The sequence below is a fragment of the Rhinoderma darwinii genome, chromosome 6 (assembly GCF_050947455.1).
Source record: "Rhinoderma darwinii isolate aRhiDar2 chromosome 6, aRhiDar2.hap1, whole genome shotgun sequence".
In the NCBI taxonomy this organism is placed as follows: domain Eukaryota; kingdom Metazoa; phylum Chordata; class Amphibia; order Anura; family Rhinodermatidae; genus Rhinoderma; species Rhinoderma darwinii.
Window position 1 is genome coordinate 69,162,988 of NC_134692.1, and position 20,977 is coordinate 69,183,964.

The following is a 20,977-nucleotide window of genomic DNA, read 5'->3' on the forward strand; positions in this document are numbered from 1 at the left end:
TTTGTAAACCTTCTCCGAGTGGCACCGCCAATCCAATTTGCTGCCCAGATAAACACCCAGATATCTATAGCAGTCTACCTGCTCAACAACCCGACCAGCAATAACGACCGCAAGACTTCCTTCTGTTTCCTCCCAAAATCCGCCACCATCTCCTTGGTTTTTGTCCCATTCAATTGTAAACAGTTATCACTACACCAAGCTACAAACCAGTCAGCCAACTCCCTATACTCCTCATCCCCACATCCTTCCCCGATACACCCGACAACCATGGAATCATCGGAAAATTTTTGTAAATGACAACAATCCGAATTATGCTGTAAATCTAAAGTATACATTGTAAACAAAAAAGGAGACAATACAGTTCCCTGGGGCGCCCGGCATAGTGGTACCACACTGTACAAACTGTGACCTTTCTAATAAGTAATCAGTTATCCACTCAATAAGCCAAGTCCCCACCTGCATAGCGGACAATTTTCTGCTCAATAAAAATGGCTGTATTTTTTTAAATGCACTCGAAAAATCAAAGAAAATAGTTCGCACAATAGTTATGCACCCGAAAATCTGCTTTTGCGGCTGCTGCTTGACACTGAGTGCTGCTGCTTAGCTAACTTGTAAGCAGAGTATCCAAGTCTTTCTATTGTTCTGTTATCCCCAGTTTTTTATTTATTTAATGTACAGTAACGCTATTACTGCGGCCTAAGTGCATTACTTTACAATTATCAACATTAATATTCATCTGCCACTTTCTTTCCCATCCTGACCACTTATCTAGGTCTCTATGTAATATTTCACAATAAAACTGAGTTTAAAGTTTCCTACAAAGTTTTGTATCATTAGTAAAATTTGACACCTTACTATCAATTCCATCCACAAAGTCATTACAATAACAATAATTAACAATGTTTTCAACCCAGTCATAGCCTAAGGGCATGGCCAGACGTAGCGGAATTGCTCTGGAATTCCGCTGCGGACACTCCGCAGTGGAAATCCGCAGCGGACCCGTTTCTCCATTGCCTTCCACAGCTTTGTGGTTGGGTTCATTTGCACGTTGCGGACAATTCCGCTGCGGAGCATAGGCTGTGGTGCGGAATTTGGTGTCCGCAGCATACAATGGTTGTTGCGGACGTGTGGCGGACTGTTTGCGGACTCATGCGGAATTTCTCCATTGACTTCAATTCGAGATTCCAAGTTCCGCAATGAAGTTCCCAGATGTTATGTAGATGTTATGTGTGCTGCGGAGCGTATTGGTTTTTTAACATGACATTTCTTCATTCTGGCTGGACCTATGTATTTCTAGATCTACAGCCAGACTGAGGAAGTCAATGGGGCTCCCGTAATTACGGGTGACTACGTGTGTGCACCCGTAATTACGGGAGCGTTGCTAGGCGACGTCAGTAAATAGTCACTGTCCAGGGTGCTGAAAGAGTTAAGCGATCGGCAGTAACTGTTTCTGCACCCTGGACAGTGACTACCGATCACAATATACAGCAACCTGTAAAAAAAATAGAAGTTCTTACTTACCGAGAACTCCCTGCTTCTTCCTCCAGTCCGGTTTCCCAGGATGACGTTTCACATGGACTGCCGTGTCATCCTGGGAGGTCGGGCTGGATGCAGAAAGAGGGATGCGTCACCAAGACAACGGCCGGTAAGTATGAAATTCTTTTACTTTCACTAGGGAAAGTGCTGTCCCTTCTCTGTATCCTGCACTGATAGAGAGAAGGGAAGTACTTTCACCTCAATACGCAGCGGCTAGTCCGCATCAATTTATTGCCCATTTTGGGCAGATCCGCAACAGAATCTGCAACGCAGATTCTTTGCGGCATTGATGCGGACAGTTGCGGAAGAATTCCGCCACGTCTGGGCATGCCCTAAAGGCCTTTTCACACGGGCCAATGATAGAGCAAATAAGCATTCATATGAACGCTTGTTCTCAGGGCAACGGTCAGCCGATGAATGAGCAAATCTGAAAGGAGCAAATGTGAGAGGAGTAAATGAGCGCCGATAAAGAAGCCCACATTGGCCGGTGTAAAAGGACCTTAAGTCATAGTCTAAGGTAACGTCTATATACGGGAAAGATATGAATGAAGAGACAGAGGAATACTTTTTACTCCCAAACATTACTTATACATTGGATTCAAATTAATAAATAATTAGGACAAACTAGGGAAAGGATATTGTTTACCAAATTCTTAATTATGTGTTGCACTTTAACCCTTTAATGACCAAGCTTGTTTGGGCATTAAGTCATTTACAACATTACCCAAAATTAAGAATACCTTGGATCACTAGCTGCAAAATATAAACTGAAATACCAGCAAAACATCAAACAGAACTCCTACCAAGCAAAATCTGTGCTTCAAAAGCCAAATGACGTTCCCTCTCTTCTGAGCCGTACAGTGTGCCCAAACAGGAGTTTACATTCACATCTATGGCATCGCCATTCCCGGGAGAACCTGCTTAACAGTTTATGGGGTATTTGTCTTCAATGGCACAAGCTGGGCACAACATATTGTGCACTAAGATGGCATATCAGTGGAAAATTGCAATTTTCACTTTGCACATCTGCTTCACATTAATTTCTAATGAAAAAAACACATGTGAGGTCAAAATGCTCACTACACCCCTTAAAATGCCCTAAATGGTGTAGTTTCCAAGATAGGGGTCACTACTTGGGGGTTTGTTTTACTACTTGACCTCAGAGCACTGCAATTGTGGGCCAATGGTGTTAAAATCATCAAAATAGACCTCAAATGTGCTTGTTGCTCTTCACTTCTAAGCCCTCTCATTTGTCCAGGTAAATTACAAATACCTTGAGGGGTGTAGTTTCTAAAACGGGGTCACTTCTTGTGGACTTCCACTGTACTCTGGAACCTCAGGGGTTTTTCAAATGTGACGTCACCCAAAAACCAAATAAGCAAAATCTGCATGCAAAATACCCCCTTTCTGAGCCATGCAGTGTGTCCAAACAGCAGTTTATGACCACATGTGGGGTATTGCTGTACTCGGGAGAGATTGCTTTACAAATGTTGGGCAGCTTTTTCTCCTTTATCCCTTATAAAAAAATGAAAATGTCCACGTTTTATCAGAAAAAATATATATTTTTAATTTCACTGTATAATTTCACTAAATCCAGCAAAGAACCTGTGGGGTCAAAATGCTGACTATACCCCTTGATAAATTCCTTCAGGGTTCAGGGGTGTTGTTTCCCAAATGCGGTCACTTTTGGGGGATTTCACACTGATTTGGTCCCGCAGGGGCTTTGAAAATGTGGCATAGCACCCAAAAAACATTCCAGCAAAATTTGAGCTCCAAAGCCAAATAGCGCTCCTTCCTTTGGTAAGCCCTGCTGTATGTCCAAACATCAATTTATTATCACATATGGGGTATTGTCGCGCTCAAAAGAGTGTGCTTTACAAAGGTTGGGGGTGCTTTTTCTACTTTAATGTGAAAATGGAAAAATCTGAGCTAAAACTAAATTTTATTAGAGAGAACATAGATTTTCATTTTCACGGCCTAATTCCACTAACTTCAGCAAAAAAAAACCTGTAGGGTCAAAATGCTCAGTATACCCCTCTATAAATTCCTTGATGGCTGTAGTTTCCAAAATGGGGTCACTTTTAGGGGTTTCCACTATTTTAGTCACTCAGGAGCTTTGCAAATGCGACATGGCACTGAAAACCATTCCAGCAAAACTTGAGCTCCAAAAGCCAAGTGAGCCCTGCTGTGGGTCCAAACAGTAGTTTATTACCACATCTGGGGTATTTCCGTAATTGGGAGAAATTGCTTTACAAATTTTGGGCAGCTTTTTCTCCTTTATTCCTTGTAAAAATTGAAAATTTCTGTTTGATCAGTAAAAATTAAATTTTCAATTTCATGGCATAATTCCACTAAATTCGATAAAAAAGCTGTGGGGTTAAAATGCTTACTATACCCCTTGATACATTTCTTGAGGGGTGTAGTTTGCCAAATGGTGTCTTTTTGAGCATGATTCCACTGTTTTGGCACCAGAGGACCTCTTCAAATCTGACATGGTGCCTAAAATATATTCTAATAAAAAGGAGGCACCAAAATGCACTGGTTGTTCCTTTGATTCTGAGGCCTGTGTTTCAGTCCATTAGCACACTAGGGCCACATGTGGGATATTTCTAAAAGCTGAAGAATCTGGGCAATAAATATTGAGTTACGTTTCTCTGGTAAAACCTTCTGTGTTACAGAAACAAATGGATTAAAACGGATTTTTTGCAAAAAAAAAAAAATTTGTACATTTCACCTCCACGATGCTTTTAATTCCTGTGAAATGCCTAAAGGGTTAATGAACTTTCTAAATGCTATTTTAAATACTTTGAGGGCTGCAGTTTTTAAAATGGAGTGATTTATGGGGGTTTCTAATATATAAGGCCTTCAAAGCCACTTCAGAACTGAACTGGTCCCTAAAAAAAACAATGAGAGAAATTGCTGCTAAAGCTCTAAGCCTTGTAACATCCTACAAAAAGAAAAGAATGTTAAAAAAAATGACGCAACCATAAAGTAGACATATGGGAAATGTTAAATAGTAACTATTTTGTCTGGTATTTCTGTCTTACAAGCAGATACATTTAAATTTATAAAAATGCAAATTTTTGCACATTTTCTCTAAATTTAACATATTGGCTGCTTAGTCTCAAAACCATTCAAAAAAGGTCTCCCAAAAACATTTTTACATTTCAGTAAATTACAGTGATGAGTGTCCCATGATTGGACAGTCTCTGCATTCAGCCAACAACCAAGCCACTGTGCCCACCATCTACCACCATGTTGTAGCCACATGTCGAAATATGGGTACAGCTGCAGAGAATGCTCTGTGATATCACAGGTCGCCCAAACCAAGATCCTGTTTGGTTTGGAGTCAGGAGACTTCAAAAAACAATTGTCAATAAGTCGGGCTAGCCTAAAAAATTTACTTTGTTAATGGCGAGGAGCATATGTTGATGTGGAAAATGAGACTTTTAAAAATTTTACACCCGATTAACATTCTTTATATCTTCTTCCCTTTCATTTTTCTCTGCAGTAACAGAAGGAGCATGTACCCATTTTGGACAAGTTTATGCTGACAGGGACGTCTGGAAACCAGAACCATGCCAAATCTGTGTTTGTGACACTGGAGCTGTGCTGTGCGATGAGATCCTCTGTGATGATGCCGAGTTAGAATGTGAAAACCCAGAGATCCCATTTGGAGATTGTTGTCCAATCTGTCCAACCCCACCAAGTGTACGTATAAATTAAAACAAATTCACTGAAAAAGTTCCATACCTATTGCTACGTATTTAGGCCTCATGCACACGGCCATGCCTGTAATCACGATTGCAGGCACAGCCGGCCGCCAATACCCGCGGGCCGCATTTTCATGCCGTGCTCCCATACTAAGTATGGGAGCACGGCCCGCAAAATCCGAAAAGTAGGACATGCTCCATATTCCCCTGCATGGTTCTACGGCACGGAAACCAATTACAGAGGTTTTTTTCACGGTCGTGTGCATGGGGCCTTACACAATGTTTTGTCACACAAACCAATGTAGTAAAGATAAAGTTTAAAGGTAGTGATGAGGCATTGAAAAATCTAATTTATGGGATTAACTTTTGGGCTAAAAAAGATATAGGAGAGCTGGAGAGGGTTCAAAGTTGGGCAACTAGATTATTAGAGGCTATGTACACCTTTGAAATAATTTTATATATATATATATATATATATATGTATATATATATATATATACATATATATATATATATATATATATATATATATATGTATATATATATATATATATATATATATATATATAGTATATATAAATGTCCAACTTTCAAAATACTTTTTATGTAAAATTATCTTTACTTTTTGAGATACAGCTGCTTTCTATTCTGAATCCGTATCTGTCAGGTCTGCGGGATCGATCTGCTATCGAACACATCTACGTTCATAACTTAGATGTGATTGATTACAGGTGGATCCTGCGTGTCAGAGACACGCAGGACCCGCTGGCACCGAGCCCGTCACTCCGACGGACACCGATTCTGTCAGTCCCACGGACCTGACGGATTCAGGTCTCAGTGCACGATACAGCTGCTCTTTATACAGAATACAAAGCAGCTGTGTCTCAAAAAGTACAATACATTTTTAATAAGAAGTATTTTGAAAGTTTCACCAATCCCAAAACTATTTCAAAGGTGTTCATAGCCTTTAAATAAGATGAAAGGTCTCTCTTACAATAAAAGACTAGAGAAATTGGGCTTGTCCAGTATGTATAAATATATGTGTGGTCAATACAAAGAACTGGCACATAATTTATTCATTCCAAGAACTGTAAAAAGGACTAGGAGACATTCTTTACACGTGGAGGAAAGGCGATTAACATGTAGTTAAAGTTTGGAATCCCCACCCCAAGATACAATGAAAGCATTAAAAAAGGGCTAGTTGCTTATCTAATGACAAATGATATTAAGGATTATAAATAAATTAGCAATTGATGTATAATTAATCTTGCAAAGGTTGAACTTGATAGACCTGTGTCTTTTGTCTAACTAAATACAGCACACTCCTTGTCATTAGTGAACGTTCTGCTATATATTCAGGATTACACTGCTCATCATTAGTGAACATTATGTATATATTCCGGATTACACTGCTCATCATTAGTGAACATTATGTATATATTCAGGATTACACTGCTCATCATTAGTGAACATTATGTATATATTCAGGATTACACTGCTGATCATTAGTGAATGTTATGGTATATATTCAGGATTACACTGCTCGTCATTAGTGAACATTATGGAATATATTCAGGATTACACTGCTGATCATTAGTGAATGTTATGGTATATATTCAGGATTACACTGCTCGTCATTAGTGAACATTATGGAATATATTCAGGATTACACTGCTCGTCATTAGTGAATGTTATGGTATATATTCAGGATTACACTGCTCGTCATTAGTGAACATTATGGAATATATTCAGGATTACACTGCTGATCATTAGTGAATGTTATGGTATATATTCAGGATTACACTGCTCGTCATTAGTGAACATTATGGAATATATTCAGGATTACACTGCTCGTCATTAGTGAATGTTATGGTATATATTCAGGATTACACTGCTCGTCATTAGTGAACATTATGGAATATATTCAGGATTACACTGCTCGTCATTAGTGAACATTATGGTATATACTCAGGATTACACTGCTCGTCATTAGTGAACATTATGGTATATATTCATGATTACACTGCTGATCAATAGTGAACATTATGGTATATAATCAGGATTACATTGCTCATCATTAGTGAATATTCTGGTATATATTCAGGATTACACTGCTTATCATTAGTGAACATTATGTATATTTTCAGGATTACACAGCTCATCATTAGTGAACATTATGTATATATTCAGGATTACACTGCTCATCATTAGTGAACATTATGTATATTTCAGTATTACACAGCTCGTCATTAGTGAACATTATGGTATATATTCAGGATTACACTGCTCGTCATTAGTGAACATTATGTATATATTCAGGATTACACTGCTCGTCATTAGTGAACATTATGTGTATATTCAGGATTACACTGCTCGTCATTAGTGAACATTATGTGTATATTCAGGATTACACTGCTCGTCATTAGTGAACATTATGTATATATTCAGGTTTACACTGCTCATCATTAGTGAACATTATGTATATATTCAGGATTACACTGCTTGTCATTAGTGAATGTTATGGTATATATTCAGGATTACACTGCTCATCATTAGTGAACATTATGGAATATATTCAGGATTACACTGCTCGTCATTAGTGAACATTATGGTATATATTCAGGATTACACTGCTCATCATTAGTGAACATTATGGTATATATTCAGGATTAGACTGCTGATCATTAGTGAACAATATGTATATATTCAGGATTACACTGCTCATTAGTGAACATTATGAAATATATTCAGGATTACACTGCTCGTCATTAGTGAACATTATGGTATATACTCAGGATTACACTGCTCGTCATTAGTGAACATTATGGTATATATTCAGGATTATACTGCTGATCAATAGTGAATATTATGGTATATAATCAGGATTACACTGCTCATCATTAGTGAATATTCTGGTATATATTCAGGATTACACTGCTTATCATTAGTGAACATTATGTATATTTTCAGGATTACACAGCTCGTCATTAGTGAACATTATGTATATATTCAGGATTACACAGCTCATCATTAGTGAACATTATGTATATATTCAGGATTACACTGCTTGTCATTAGTGAATGTTATGGTATATATTCAGGATTACACTGCTTATCATTAGTGAACATTATGTATATTTTCAGGATTACACAGCTCGTCATTATTGAACATTATGTATATATTCATAATTACACTGCTTGTCATTAGTGAACATTATGTATATATTCAGGATTACACTGCTCATCATTAGTGAATATTCTGGTATATATTCAGGATTACACTGCTTATCATTAGTGAACATTATGTATATTTTCAGGATTACACAGCTCGTCATTAGTGAACATTATGTATATATTCAGGATTACACAGCTCATCATTAGTGAACATTATGTATATATTCAGTATTACACTGCTTGTTATTAGTGAATGTTATGGTATAAATTCAGGATTACACTGCTCGTCATTAGTGAACATTATGAATATATTCAGGCTTACACTGCTCGTCATTAGTGAACATTATGGAATATATTCAGAATTACACTGCTCGACATTAGTGACCATTATGATATATATTCAGGATTACACTGCTCATCATTAGTAAACATTATGTATATATTCAGGATTATACTGCTCGTCATTAGTGAACATTATGTATATATTCAGGATTACACTGCTCATCATTAGTGAACATTACGTATATATTCAGGATTACACTGCTCGTCATTAGTGAACATTACGTATATATTCAGGATTACACTGCTCATCATTAGTGAACATTATGTATATATTCAGGATTACACTGCTCATCATTAGTGAACATTATGACATACATTCAGGATTACACTGCTCGTCATTAGTGAACATTATGTATATATTTCGGATTACACTGCTCGTTATTAGTGAACATTATGAATAAATTCAGGCTTACACTGCTCGTCATTAGTTAACATTATGTATGAATTCAGGATTAGGGATGCACGATGCATCGAAACTTCGATACTGTTTCGATACTCTGCATCCCCAAACGGTTCGATACCGCTATTTCCTGTATTTCGATACTTAGCTGCGCAGCCACACAGCTCAGTATTGTAACACATGAATGTATGAGAGCCGGGCTGCGGCTGTGTAGTAGTCATTGCCCCGCTCCTGAGACCTGATAACAAGTACGCGCGCGGTCAGGATAATGCGATGCGGCCGGCGCTGCACTAATGAGCGGCGGCACTGAAGACAGAACGTGGCGGGCGCACTGAAAAACATCCCCATGTTCAGTATTCAGTGCCTCATTAGTGCAGCGCCGGTTGCATCTCCTCATGCTGACCGCGCGCGCACTTCATGTCAGAAGCGGGGCCATGGCTGTATTACACAACCGCAGCCCCACTCCATAACGGCGGAGATCAGAGAAACCTCTCATCTCCGCCGCTATTCCCCTGAATGCTGCGATCAAAGTGGACTGCAGCATTCAGGGAAAATGAGAAGGGGGATGCCCCTGGATTGCGTCACAGGGAATTCCTGTGACGCGATCGAGGGCCATACCATATATGGCCAGACAGCCCAGAGTCTATTGACGGACTCCAGGGCTGTCTTACCATATTTCTTGTTGTTAGGGCATACTTCGGTATGTCCTAACAACAGCCTGTGTGCTATCAGTACACAGGCTAATGTACTGGCATATATCTGATATATGTCAGTACATTAAAGTTTAAAAATAAAGTAAAAACAAAGTAATGTTAAATTTAAAAAAAAATCACATGCACCTTTTTTACAATAAACATTAAAATAAGTCTCAATACATAAAATGCACATTCAGTAATGGCGCGCACAGCAATTTTTTTGCGTCATTTATGATGTGTGCGCAGTAACAAAATAAAATAAACACTGCTTTCTTTCACTAATTGTGAGGCGCGAGGTGCCATGAATTTAACCTCCATGTGCCTCACATTAATAGTAATTAACCCCATCATGTACCTCACACATTAACCCATTATGACTGAGAAACATGATGGGATTAATTACTATTAATGTGAGGCACATTCAAAATTCATCATCACACCACGCGCCTCACATCAGAAAACGGAAGAACTTTTTTTTTATTATTACTGTTGGCAAAGTATTGAAATTGGTATCGGAATCGCAATACTAAACGAAGTATCGGTATCGAAGTCCAAATTCTGGTATCGTGACATCCCTATTCAGGATTACACTGCTCGTCATTAGTGAACATTATGACATACATTCAGGATTACACTGCTCGTCATTAGTGAACATTATGTATATATTCATAATTACACTGCTTCTCATTAGTGAACATTATGATATATATTAAGGATTACACTGCTCGTCATTAGTGAACATTATGTATATATTCAGGATTACACTGCCCGTCATTAGTGAACATTATGTATATATTCAGGAATTACACTGCTCATCATTAGTGAACATTATGGTATATACTCAGGATTACACTGCTCATCATTAGTGAATGTTCTGGTATATATTCAGGATTACACTGCTTGTCATTAGTGAACATTATGATATATATTAAGGATTACACTGCTCGTCATTAGTGAACATTATGTATATATTCAGGATTACACTGCTCATCATTAGTGAACATTATGTATATATTCAGGATTACACTGCTCATCATTAGTGAACATTATGGTATATATTCAGGATTACACTGCTCATCATTAGTGAATGTTCTGGTATATATTCAGGATTACACTGCTCATCATTAGTGAACATTATGTATATATTCAGGATTACACTGCTCGTCATTAGTGAATATTATGTATATATTCAGAATTACACTGCTCGTGACTAGTGAACATTATGGTATATATTCAGAATTACACTGCTCGTCATTAGTGAACATTATGTATATATTCAGGATTACACTGCTCGTCATTAGTGAATGTTCTGGTATATATTCAGGATTACACTGCTCGTCATTAGTGAATGTTCTGGTATATATTCAGGATTACACAGCTCGTCATTAGTGAACATTATGTATATATTTAGGATTACACTGCTCATCATTTGTGAACATTATGGTATATATTCAGGATTACACTGCTCATCATTAGTGAATGTTCTGGTATATATTCAGGATTACACAGCTCGTCATTAGTGAACATTATGTATATATTCAGGAATTACACTGCTCATCATTAGTGAACATTATGGTATATACTCAGGATTACACTGCTCATCATTAGTGAATGTTCTGGTATATATTCAGGATTACACTGCTCATCATTAGTGAACATTATGGTATATATTCAGGATTACACTGCTCATCATTAGTGAATGTTCTGGTATATATTCAGGATTACACTGCTCGTCATTAGTGAACATTATGTATATATTCAGGATTACACTGCCCGTCATTAGTGAACATTATGTATATATTCAGGATTACACTGCTCATCATTAGTGAACATTATGGTATATATTCAGGATTACACTGCTCATCATTAGTGAACATTATGTATATATTCAGGATTACACTGCTCGTCATTAGTGAATATTATGTATATATTCAGAATTACACTGCTCGTGACTAGTGAACATTATGGTATATATTCAGAATTACACTGCTCGTCATTAGTGAACATTATGTATATATTCAGGATTACACTGCTCGTCATTAGTGAACATTATGTATATATTCAGGATTACACTGCTCGTCATTAGTGAATGTTCTGGTATATATTCAGGATTACACTGCTCATCATTAGTGAATGTTCTGGTATATATTCAGGATTACACTGCTCATCATTAGTGAATGTTCTGGTATATATTCAGGATTACACAGCTCGTCATTAGTGAACATTATGTATATATTCAGGATTACACTGCTCATCATTTGTGAACATTATGGTATATATTCAGGATTACACTGCTCATCATTAGTGAATGTTCTGGTATATATTCAGGATTACACTGCTCGTCATTAGTGAATGTTCTGGTATATATTCAGGATTACACAGCTCGCCATTAGTGAACATTATGTATATATTCAGGATTACACTGCTCATCATTTGTGAACATTATGTATATATTCAGGATTACACTGCTCGTCATTAGTGAACATTATGTATATATTCAGGATTACACAGCTCGTCATTAGTGAACATTATGTATATATTCAGGATTACACTGCTTATCTTTTGAATTCAGAAAAGAGGGACATTTTAAGCCATGCCCCTAACCACGGCCAATATCCCGCATAAACACATCAAATCACGGCCAGATCCTTCGGCAAATAACGCGCGCACATTCTCACTGCGGATCTCTAGACTGTCTGGATATCACAGATATTATATTTCAGGTTATATCGTCTTTGTGTTACTTTTCCTAACTTGGGTATAACATTTGCTCATCACGGCAGCAGCTGCAGGACAAACCAAAAGGCTGAGAACAATGAAAGTCAAGAGGGAGACCCTGTGGTGGATGACTTTTCAATTGACAGGTAGCAGAGTTACATGATGGGGATTTTTTTTCCAGTTGTGTAACTCTGCTTCCGGTCAATGGAAAAATCATCCACCAGAGCCCCCTGTAGATTGCTCCACACACAGCCCCCCTGTACATAGCGCCAGACACAGCCCCCCTGTAGATAGCTCCACACACAGCCCCCCTGTAGATAGCATCAGATACAGCCCCCTGTAGATAGTGTCAGACAAAGCCCCCCTGTAGATAGCTCCACACACAGCCCCCTGTAGATAGCTCCACACACAGCCCCCTGTAGATAGCGTCAGACACAGCCCCCCTGTAGATAGCAACACACACACAGCCCCCTGTAGATAGCTCCAGACACAGCCCCCCTGTAGATAGCTCCACACACAGCCCCCCTGTACATAGCTCCACACACAGTCCCCCTGTAGATAGTGCCACACACAGCCCCCTGTAGATAGCACCACACACAGCCCCCTGTAGATATCTCCACACACAGCCCCCCTGTACATAGCATCAGATACAGCCCCCTGTAGATAGTGCCACACACAGCCCCCTGTAGATAGCGTCGGACATAGCCCCCCTGTAGATAGCGCCAGACACAGCCCCCCTGTACATAGCACCAGATACAGCCCCCCTGTACATAGCGTAAGATACAGCCCCCTGTAGATAGTGCCACACACAGCCCCCTGTAGATAGCTCCACACACAGCACCCCTGTAGATAGCTCCACACACAGAACCCCTGTAGATAGCTCCACACACAGCCCCCCAGTAGATAGCTCCACACACAGTCGCCCTGTAGGTGCCACGATGCTGCCAGAGCAGTATAGGTAGGCTTTATTCACACGACAGGGTCCGAGTGTCGGCCGATAAAAACGGCCGTTTTGGGCCGTTTTTCACGGCCGTTTTGCATCCGTTCCGATTCTGTTCCGGGAGGTAATGCCACACAGCCCCCTGTAGGTAATGCCACTCAGCCCCCTATAGGTAATGCCACCCAGGCCCCTGCAGGTAATGCAACCCAGCCCCCTGTAGGTAATGCCACCCAGCCCCCTGTAGGTTGCACCCATCCCCCCCATCCAGGAGAAGTCCCTGACTTCAATGTCCATATATGGACAGTGTAGTCACTGACTTCTCCTGGAGAGGAATCCCCGGCCACAGGGTTGGGGATTCCGCTTCACAAGTTAGTGACGTCACTGTGTCCATATATGGACAGTGTAGTCACTCACTTCTCCTGTAGCGGAATCCCCGGCCACAGGGTCGGGGATTCTGCTTCAGAAGTGAGTGACGTCGCTGTGTCCATATAGGGACAGTGTAGTCACTCACTTCTCCTGTAGCGGAATCCCCAATCCCCGGCCGGGGATTGGGGATTCCGACTCCTACAGGGAGCAAAAAAAGTCCCTCCTCCTCCTCCTCACATGCACTCTGCACTGTGAGGAGGAGGAGGAGGAGAGAGAGCGCGAGCGACGGAAGACACGGGACACGTCACTCACCGTCAGAAGAAGGCATGAGTCTTGCAGCGGCGTTCTCACTGGTGTCGATGCCGGCCCGGGAGTGAACCAGTTCAGTCACCTGACAGGTGAGGTCAGGTGACAGGTCAGGTGACTGGACTGGTCCACTCACGGGCCGGCATCGAACCCAGTGAGAACACCGCCGCAAGACTCCTGTCTTCTTCTGATCGCTGCTGCAGTCAGCAGCGATCAGCTGTTCTGATGCAGCGCCCAGCGGGACATTTACAGACCGCCCGGGACGGCGGGACAGCGGTGAGAAACCGGGACTGTCCCGCTGTATCCGGGACGGTTGGGAGGTATGTATTCAGGATTACACTGCCCGTCATTAGTGAACATTATGTATATATTCAGGATTACACTGCTCGTGATTAGTGAACATTATGATATATACTCAGAATTACACTGCTTCTCATTAGTGAACATTATGATATATATTAAGGATTACACTGCTTGTCATTAGTGAACATTATGTATATATTCAGGATTACACTGCTTGTCATTAGTGAACTTTATGATATATATTCAGTATTACACTGCTCATTATTAGTGAACATTATGGTATATATTTAGGCTTACACTGCTCATCATTAGTGAACATTATGTATATATTCAGGATCAGGGGCGTAACTAGGAAAGACTGGGCGCCATAGCAAACTTTTGACTGGGGCCCCCCCTCCCCTGGGTTTCACACAACCCCCCCCCCTTGTAGATAGTGCCTTTTTTACAGCCCCCCTGTAGATAACGCCATACAGCCCCCTCTGTAGATAGCGCCATACAGCCCCCTCTGTAGATAGCGCCATACAGTCCCCCCTGTACATAACGCCATACAGCCCCCTCTGTAGATAGCGCCATACAGTCCCCCCTGTAGATAACACCATACAGCCCCCTCTGTAGATATCTACAAAGGGGGCTGTATGGCGCTATCTACAGGGGGGGCTGTATGGCGTTATCTACAGGGGGCTGTATGGCGCTATCTACAGGGGGGCTGTATGGCGCTATCTACAGGGGGGCTGTATGGCGCTATCTACAGGGGGGCTGTATGGCGCTATCTACAGGGGGGCTGTATGGCATTATCTACAGAGGGGGCTGTATGGTGCTATCTACAGGGGGCTGTATGGCGCTATCTACAGGGGGCTGTATAGCATTATCTACAGAGGGGGCTGTATGGCGCTCTCTACAGGGCGGCTGTATGGCGCTATCCACAGGGGGGCTGTATGGCGCTATCCACAAGGGTGCTGTATGGCGTTCTCTACAGAGGGGGCTGTATGGCGTTATCTACAGGGGGTCTGTATGGCGTTCCCTACAGGGGGGGTCTGTAGGGAACGCCATACAGCCACCCCTGTAGGGAACGCCATACAGCCCCCTTTAGGGAACACCATACAGCCCCCCCTGTAAGGAACGCCTTACAGCCCCCCCCTGTAGGGAATGCCATACAGCCCCCCCCTGTAGGGAACGCCATACAGCCCCACCTGTAGGGAACGCCATACAGCCCCCTGTAGGGAACGCCATACAGCCCCCCCTGTAGGAAACGCCATACAGCGCCCCCCCTGTAGGGAACGCTATACAACCCCCCCCCCTGTAGGGAACGCCATACAGCGTCCCCAACCCCCCAAAAAAATGTGACCTACAGTGTGAAAAGACAAAAGACTTGTATCCCCTATCCACAGGATAGGGGATACATGTGTGATCGCTGGCACTGATAAGGAGAACGGGGGACCGAAAGTCCCCCGAAGTTCTCCATGACTAACCTGTGACTTCCGGCGTCTGCACAGCTCAATAAAAATGAAAGGAGCGCTGGTCACGCATGCGCACAAGCGCGACCGGCGCTCCATTCATTTCTATGGAGCCGACGACACAGACCCCGGAAGTCTGAGGTTTGTGATGGAGATCTTCAGGGGACTTTCAGTCCCCCGTTCTCCTTATCAATGCCAGCGATCACACATGTATCCCCTGTCCTGTGGATAGTGGATACATGTCTTTTGTTTAATGGCAGAGCGGGGAGATACCTCCCTGCTCTGCCGTAGTGTTCAGTGGCGTCCCGCTGTAGCAGCCATGGCGGCCTCTGGTGGGCGACACGGGCCCCCTCATGCCGCGGGCCCCAAAGCAGCCACTACGGCTGCTATAGCGGTAGTTACACCACTGTTCAGGATTACACTGCTCGTCATTAGTGAACATTATGTATATATTCAGGATTACACTGCTCGTCATTAGTGAACATTATGGTATATATTAAGGATTACACTGCTCATCATTAGTGAATATTATGGTATATACTCAGAATTACACTGCTCGCCAAGAGTGAACATTATGGTATATATTCAGGATTACACTGCTCGTCAAGAGTGAACATTATGTATATATTCAGGCTTACACTGCTAGTCATTAGTGAACATTATGTATATATTCATAATTACACTGCTTCTCATTAGTGAACATTATGATATATATTAAGGATTACACTGCTCGTCATTAGTGAACATTATGGTATATATTCAGGATTACACTGCTCGTCATTAGTGAATATTATGGTATATATTCAGGATTACGCTGCTCGTCATTAGTGAACATTATGGTATATAATCAGGATTACACTGCTCGTCATTAGTGAATATTATGGTATATATTCAGGATTACACTGCTCATCATTAGTGAACTTTATGTATATATTCAGGATTACACTGCTCATCATTAGTGAACATTATGATATATATTAAGGATTACAGTGCTCGTCATTTGTGAACTTTATGGTATATATTCAGGATTACACTGCTCGTCATTAGTGAACATTATGGAATATATTCAGGATTACACAGCTCGTCATTAGTGAACATTATGTATATATTCAGGATTACACTGCCCGTCATTAGTGAACATTATGTATATATTCAGGATTACACTGCTCGTGATTAGTGAACATTATGATATATACTCAGAATTACACTGCTTCTCATTAGTGAACATTATGATATATATTAAGGATTACACTGCTTGTCATTAGTGAACATTATGTATATATTCAGGATTACACTGCTCATCATTAGTGAACATTATGTATATATTCGGGATTACACTGCTTGTCATTAGTGAACTTTATGATATATATTCAGTATTACACAGCTCGTCATTAGTGAATATTATGGTATATATTCAGGATTACGCTACTCGTCATTAGTGAACATTATGTATATATTCAGGATTACACTGCTTGTCATTAGTGAACTTTATGATATATATTCAGTATTACACTGCTCATCATTAGTGAACATTATGGTATATATTCAGGATTACACTGCTCGTGATTAGTGAACATTATGATATATACTCAGAATTACACTGCTCATCATTAGTGAACATTATGATATATATTAAGGATTACACTGCTTGTCATTAGTGAACATTATGTATATATTCAGGATTACACTGCTTGTCATTAGTGAACTTTATGATATATATTCAGTATTACACTGCTCATCATTAGTGAACATTATGGTATATATTTAGGCTTACACTGCTCATGGTTAGTAAACATTGGGGTAAATATTGAAGCTTATACTGCTCGTCAAAAGTTAACGTTCTGGTATAAATTCAGGCTTACACTGTTCGTCGTTAGTGAACATTATAGTTTATATTCAGGCTTACTCTGCTGTTTATTAGTGAACGTTATGGTCAATGTTCAGGCTTGTTGCATTCAGGTTATGTTTCTAAATTCTCTATCTGTATAATTTAAAGTAATCTGCTTCTCATATATCAAAATTATCAATAATTGGAAACTACATAAAAACATGTTTAACCCCATCCCGACATCCGCCGCATATATACAACGCTTACGGGCAGGGGTTCCCGCAGTACCATTATGGTGCGGTGATAGTACGGGCTCAGGAGCAGAGCCCGCACCATCACCACCAGGTGCCAGCTGTATGTTGAACCCTGATGAAATGATCCGGCCAAATAACCCCTCAAATGCTGTGTTCAATAGAGATTGCTGCATCTGAAGGGCTTATAGCCACCGGCACCCCAGCAATGTGATCGCTGGGTTGCCAGTGGGTGCAATGGCAAATGGAGCCGTAATACTGGCCTCCCAGTCTGCCAGCAATGGAAGCCTCCAATGCCCCGGTTGGAGGCGGGGCCTAAAAGGCTTCCGGTACCAATGGCAAGATGGCGCCAACTCAGCTTCCGGCTGATAAGCTGAGCCGGTGTCATCAGCAGTGGGTGTCCGGCTGCGTCGGAGGCCAGCTCCGGTCCTGCCATTTCAGCAGGGTATCAGCTGTAATTTACAGCTTACACCTGGCAGTGATGGTGCGGGCTCAGCTCCTGACGTACTGTACTGTGGTTTGCGGGAACCACTTCCCGACTGTGCTGTATATATACAGCGCTTGTCAGGAAGGGGTTCATTTAGTGAAGGTGTACATTCACTAGTAATAGTTTACGTACACTGTACAATCCACTTCCACTGTGCATATACACAGATAAATATAAAGGAAGGAAGGCAACTGTTTAGGCCCTTTAGTTTAGAGCTACGCATAGATCTAGTAGTCACAGTAGGTCTACATTTGAAAATATTATCTGTGGATTTTCAGTAGTTTAAGGAAAAGTCTACATGGAAACAAACATTACATATAGACCTAGCTGGAACAATGATTATACCCACACGTCGGAGGCCAGCTCCGGTCCTGCCATTTCAGCAGGGTATCAGCTGTAATTTACAGCTTACACCTGGCAGTGATGGTGCGGGCTCAGCTCCTGACGTACTGTACTGTGGTTTGCGGGAACCACTTCCCGACTGTGCTGTATATATACAGCGCTTGTCAGGAAGGGGTTCATTTAGTGAAGGTGTACATTCACTAGTAATAGTTTACGTACACTGTACAATCCACTTCCACTGTGCATATACACAGATAAATATAAAGGAAGGAAGGCAACTGTTTAGGCCCTTTAGTTTAGAGCTACGCATAGATCTAGTAGTCACAGTAGGTCTACATTTGAAAATATTATCTGTGGATTTTCAGTAGTTTAAGGAAAAGTCTACATGGAAATAAACATTACATATAGACCTAGCTGGAACAATGATTATACCCACATGCTTGTTTGCCTCATAATGAAGTTTAAGATCAATTAATAAAGTTGTTTTTACATTTTGTGAGTATTTGGTGGTCGGTACTTTTAATAGGATGTGAACTTTCAATGATTTAAGGTTATGTCTACATGGCAATGCACATCACCCACAGACTGACTTAGACTTTTAGGGTCTACTGTATGATGACAAGCACCAACTTACATCAGAATGTAACAAACTATTTGCGTGGTAAATATAAACATGATGCAAATATATATGTTCTGTCTCCTTTATTCATTAGCTTATACAAAGTGTCCACCCTTCCGTTTGCTTGAATTTGGTTAATGACTACAATTTGTCATGAAACAAATTCAATATAATATTGAGACATGCTTACAAAACTCTTGACAGGCTGCAATTCACATCACAAGCACTGGGTGGCCACACAGAAACATGTAGCAGCGACATCTGGTGACAGAGTAACGCAAAATCATGTTTCTTTTCAAAGCTGCTCATCTTGTGCCACACATGTCAGGATATGTTTAGATAAGAGGAAAGGTAAGGAAGGACAAATCTGTACTGCAGATCTGAGTTATCTGTTCTTGTACACTTATCACTACAGTCAGGGGAAGATTCTGAGATTATGATTCGCATTATACTCATTCGATTTTACTTCTGACTTTTTATCTCAGATTTATAATTTAAGCTGGCCATACACAAAACTTGTCCAAACCTGCTGATTTCCTTGGCATAGGCAAGCTATCAAATGTGTATGGGGGTGTCCTGACAGTCCCCCGGTGGTCAGAGGTGTAGCTTAAAGCTCCTGGGCCACAGGGCATGATCTGTAACAGGGTCCTTCTATGTGCTCTTTATAATACTCACATCCTGTTATAAAGTAGAGGGTCCTTTGAGCCCCCTCAGGCATCAGGGCCCGGGTGCAACTGCCACCTCTGCACCCCCTATAGCTATGCCTCTGTCAATGGTAGATGTTGGGGGGAAAGAAGGATTTGGCATGCTGAAGACAAGCCTCTAAGTGTCTGGCAGCGCATTATTACCCTTCATTGATAGAAACATTCTCTCTTAAAGTGTAACTAAACGTTCAACAAACTTCTGACATGTTATAGTGACATGTCAGAAGATTGGATTGGTGGGGTCCGATCACTGAGACCCCCACCAATCGCTAAAACGAAGCTGCAGAAGTGCTTGTGTGAGTTCTTAGCCACTTCATTTCTGTTCGGCTTTTCCGGAAATCGATGTAGCAGAGTACGGGCTCAATAGAAAGTTTATGAGCCCGTACTCCATTACATCGACTTTCCAGAAAAAGCCGAACAGAAACGAAGGGGCTAAGCATTCATACAAGCACTTATGCAGCTTCGTTTTAGCGATTGGTGGGGGTCTCAGTGCTCGATCCCCCACCAATCAAAACTTCTGACATGTCACTATGACATGTCAGAAGTTTGTTGAAGGTTTAGCTACACTTTCATTGATATAAACATTCTCTCTAGGCTGAGTGTGCATGTTTAGGTTGGAGCTAGGTGAAATAGCGGTATTGCCAACTTTATTTGAGTCAGAATTCTGACTTTTTGTCTGTTTTTGTCATGCAGCCTACCACTGGTGGCAATGGAAGCCCAGGATCAAAGGGGGAGCGTGGACCCAAAGGTGACTCTGTAAGTATATATTATATGTGTCATGCTTCTGCTGCTTCATTCAC

At 41.1% G+C, this 20,977-nt stretch overlaps 1 protein-coding gene across 1 annotated transcript in view; it reads left to right on the plus strand.

The window, feature by feature from the left end:
- The window catches only part of COL3A1 (collagen type III alpha 1 chain), an 80,785-nt gene that overhangs the window by 20,271 nt on the left and 39,537 nt on the right, over nucleotides 1-20,977 (plus strand). The window contains exons 2-3 of the mRNA XM_075829917.1: nucleotides 5,048-5,247; nucleotides 20,871-20,933. Coding sequence (XP_075686032.1) covers nucleotides 5,048-5,247; nucleotides 20,871-20,933 — 263 coding nt within the window. The remainder of the gene's footprint in view (nucleotides 1-5,047; nucleotides 5,248-20,870; nucleotides 20,934-20,977) is intronic.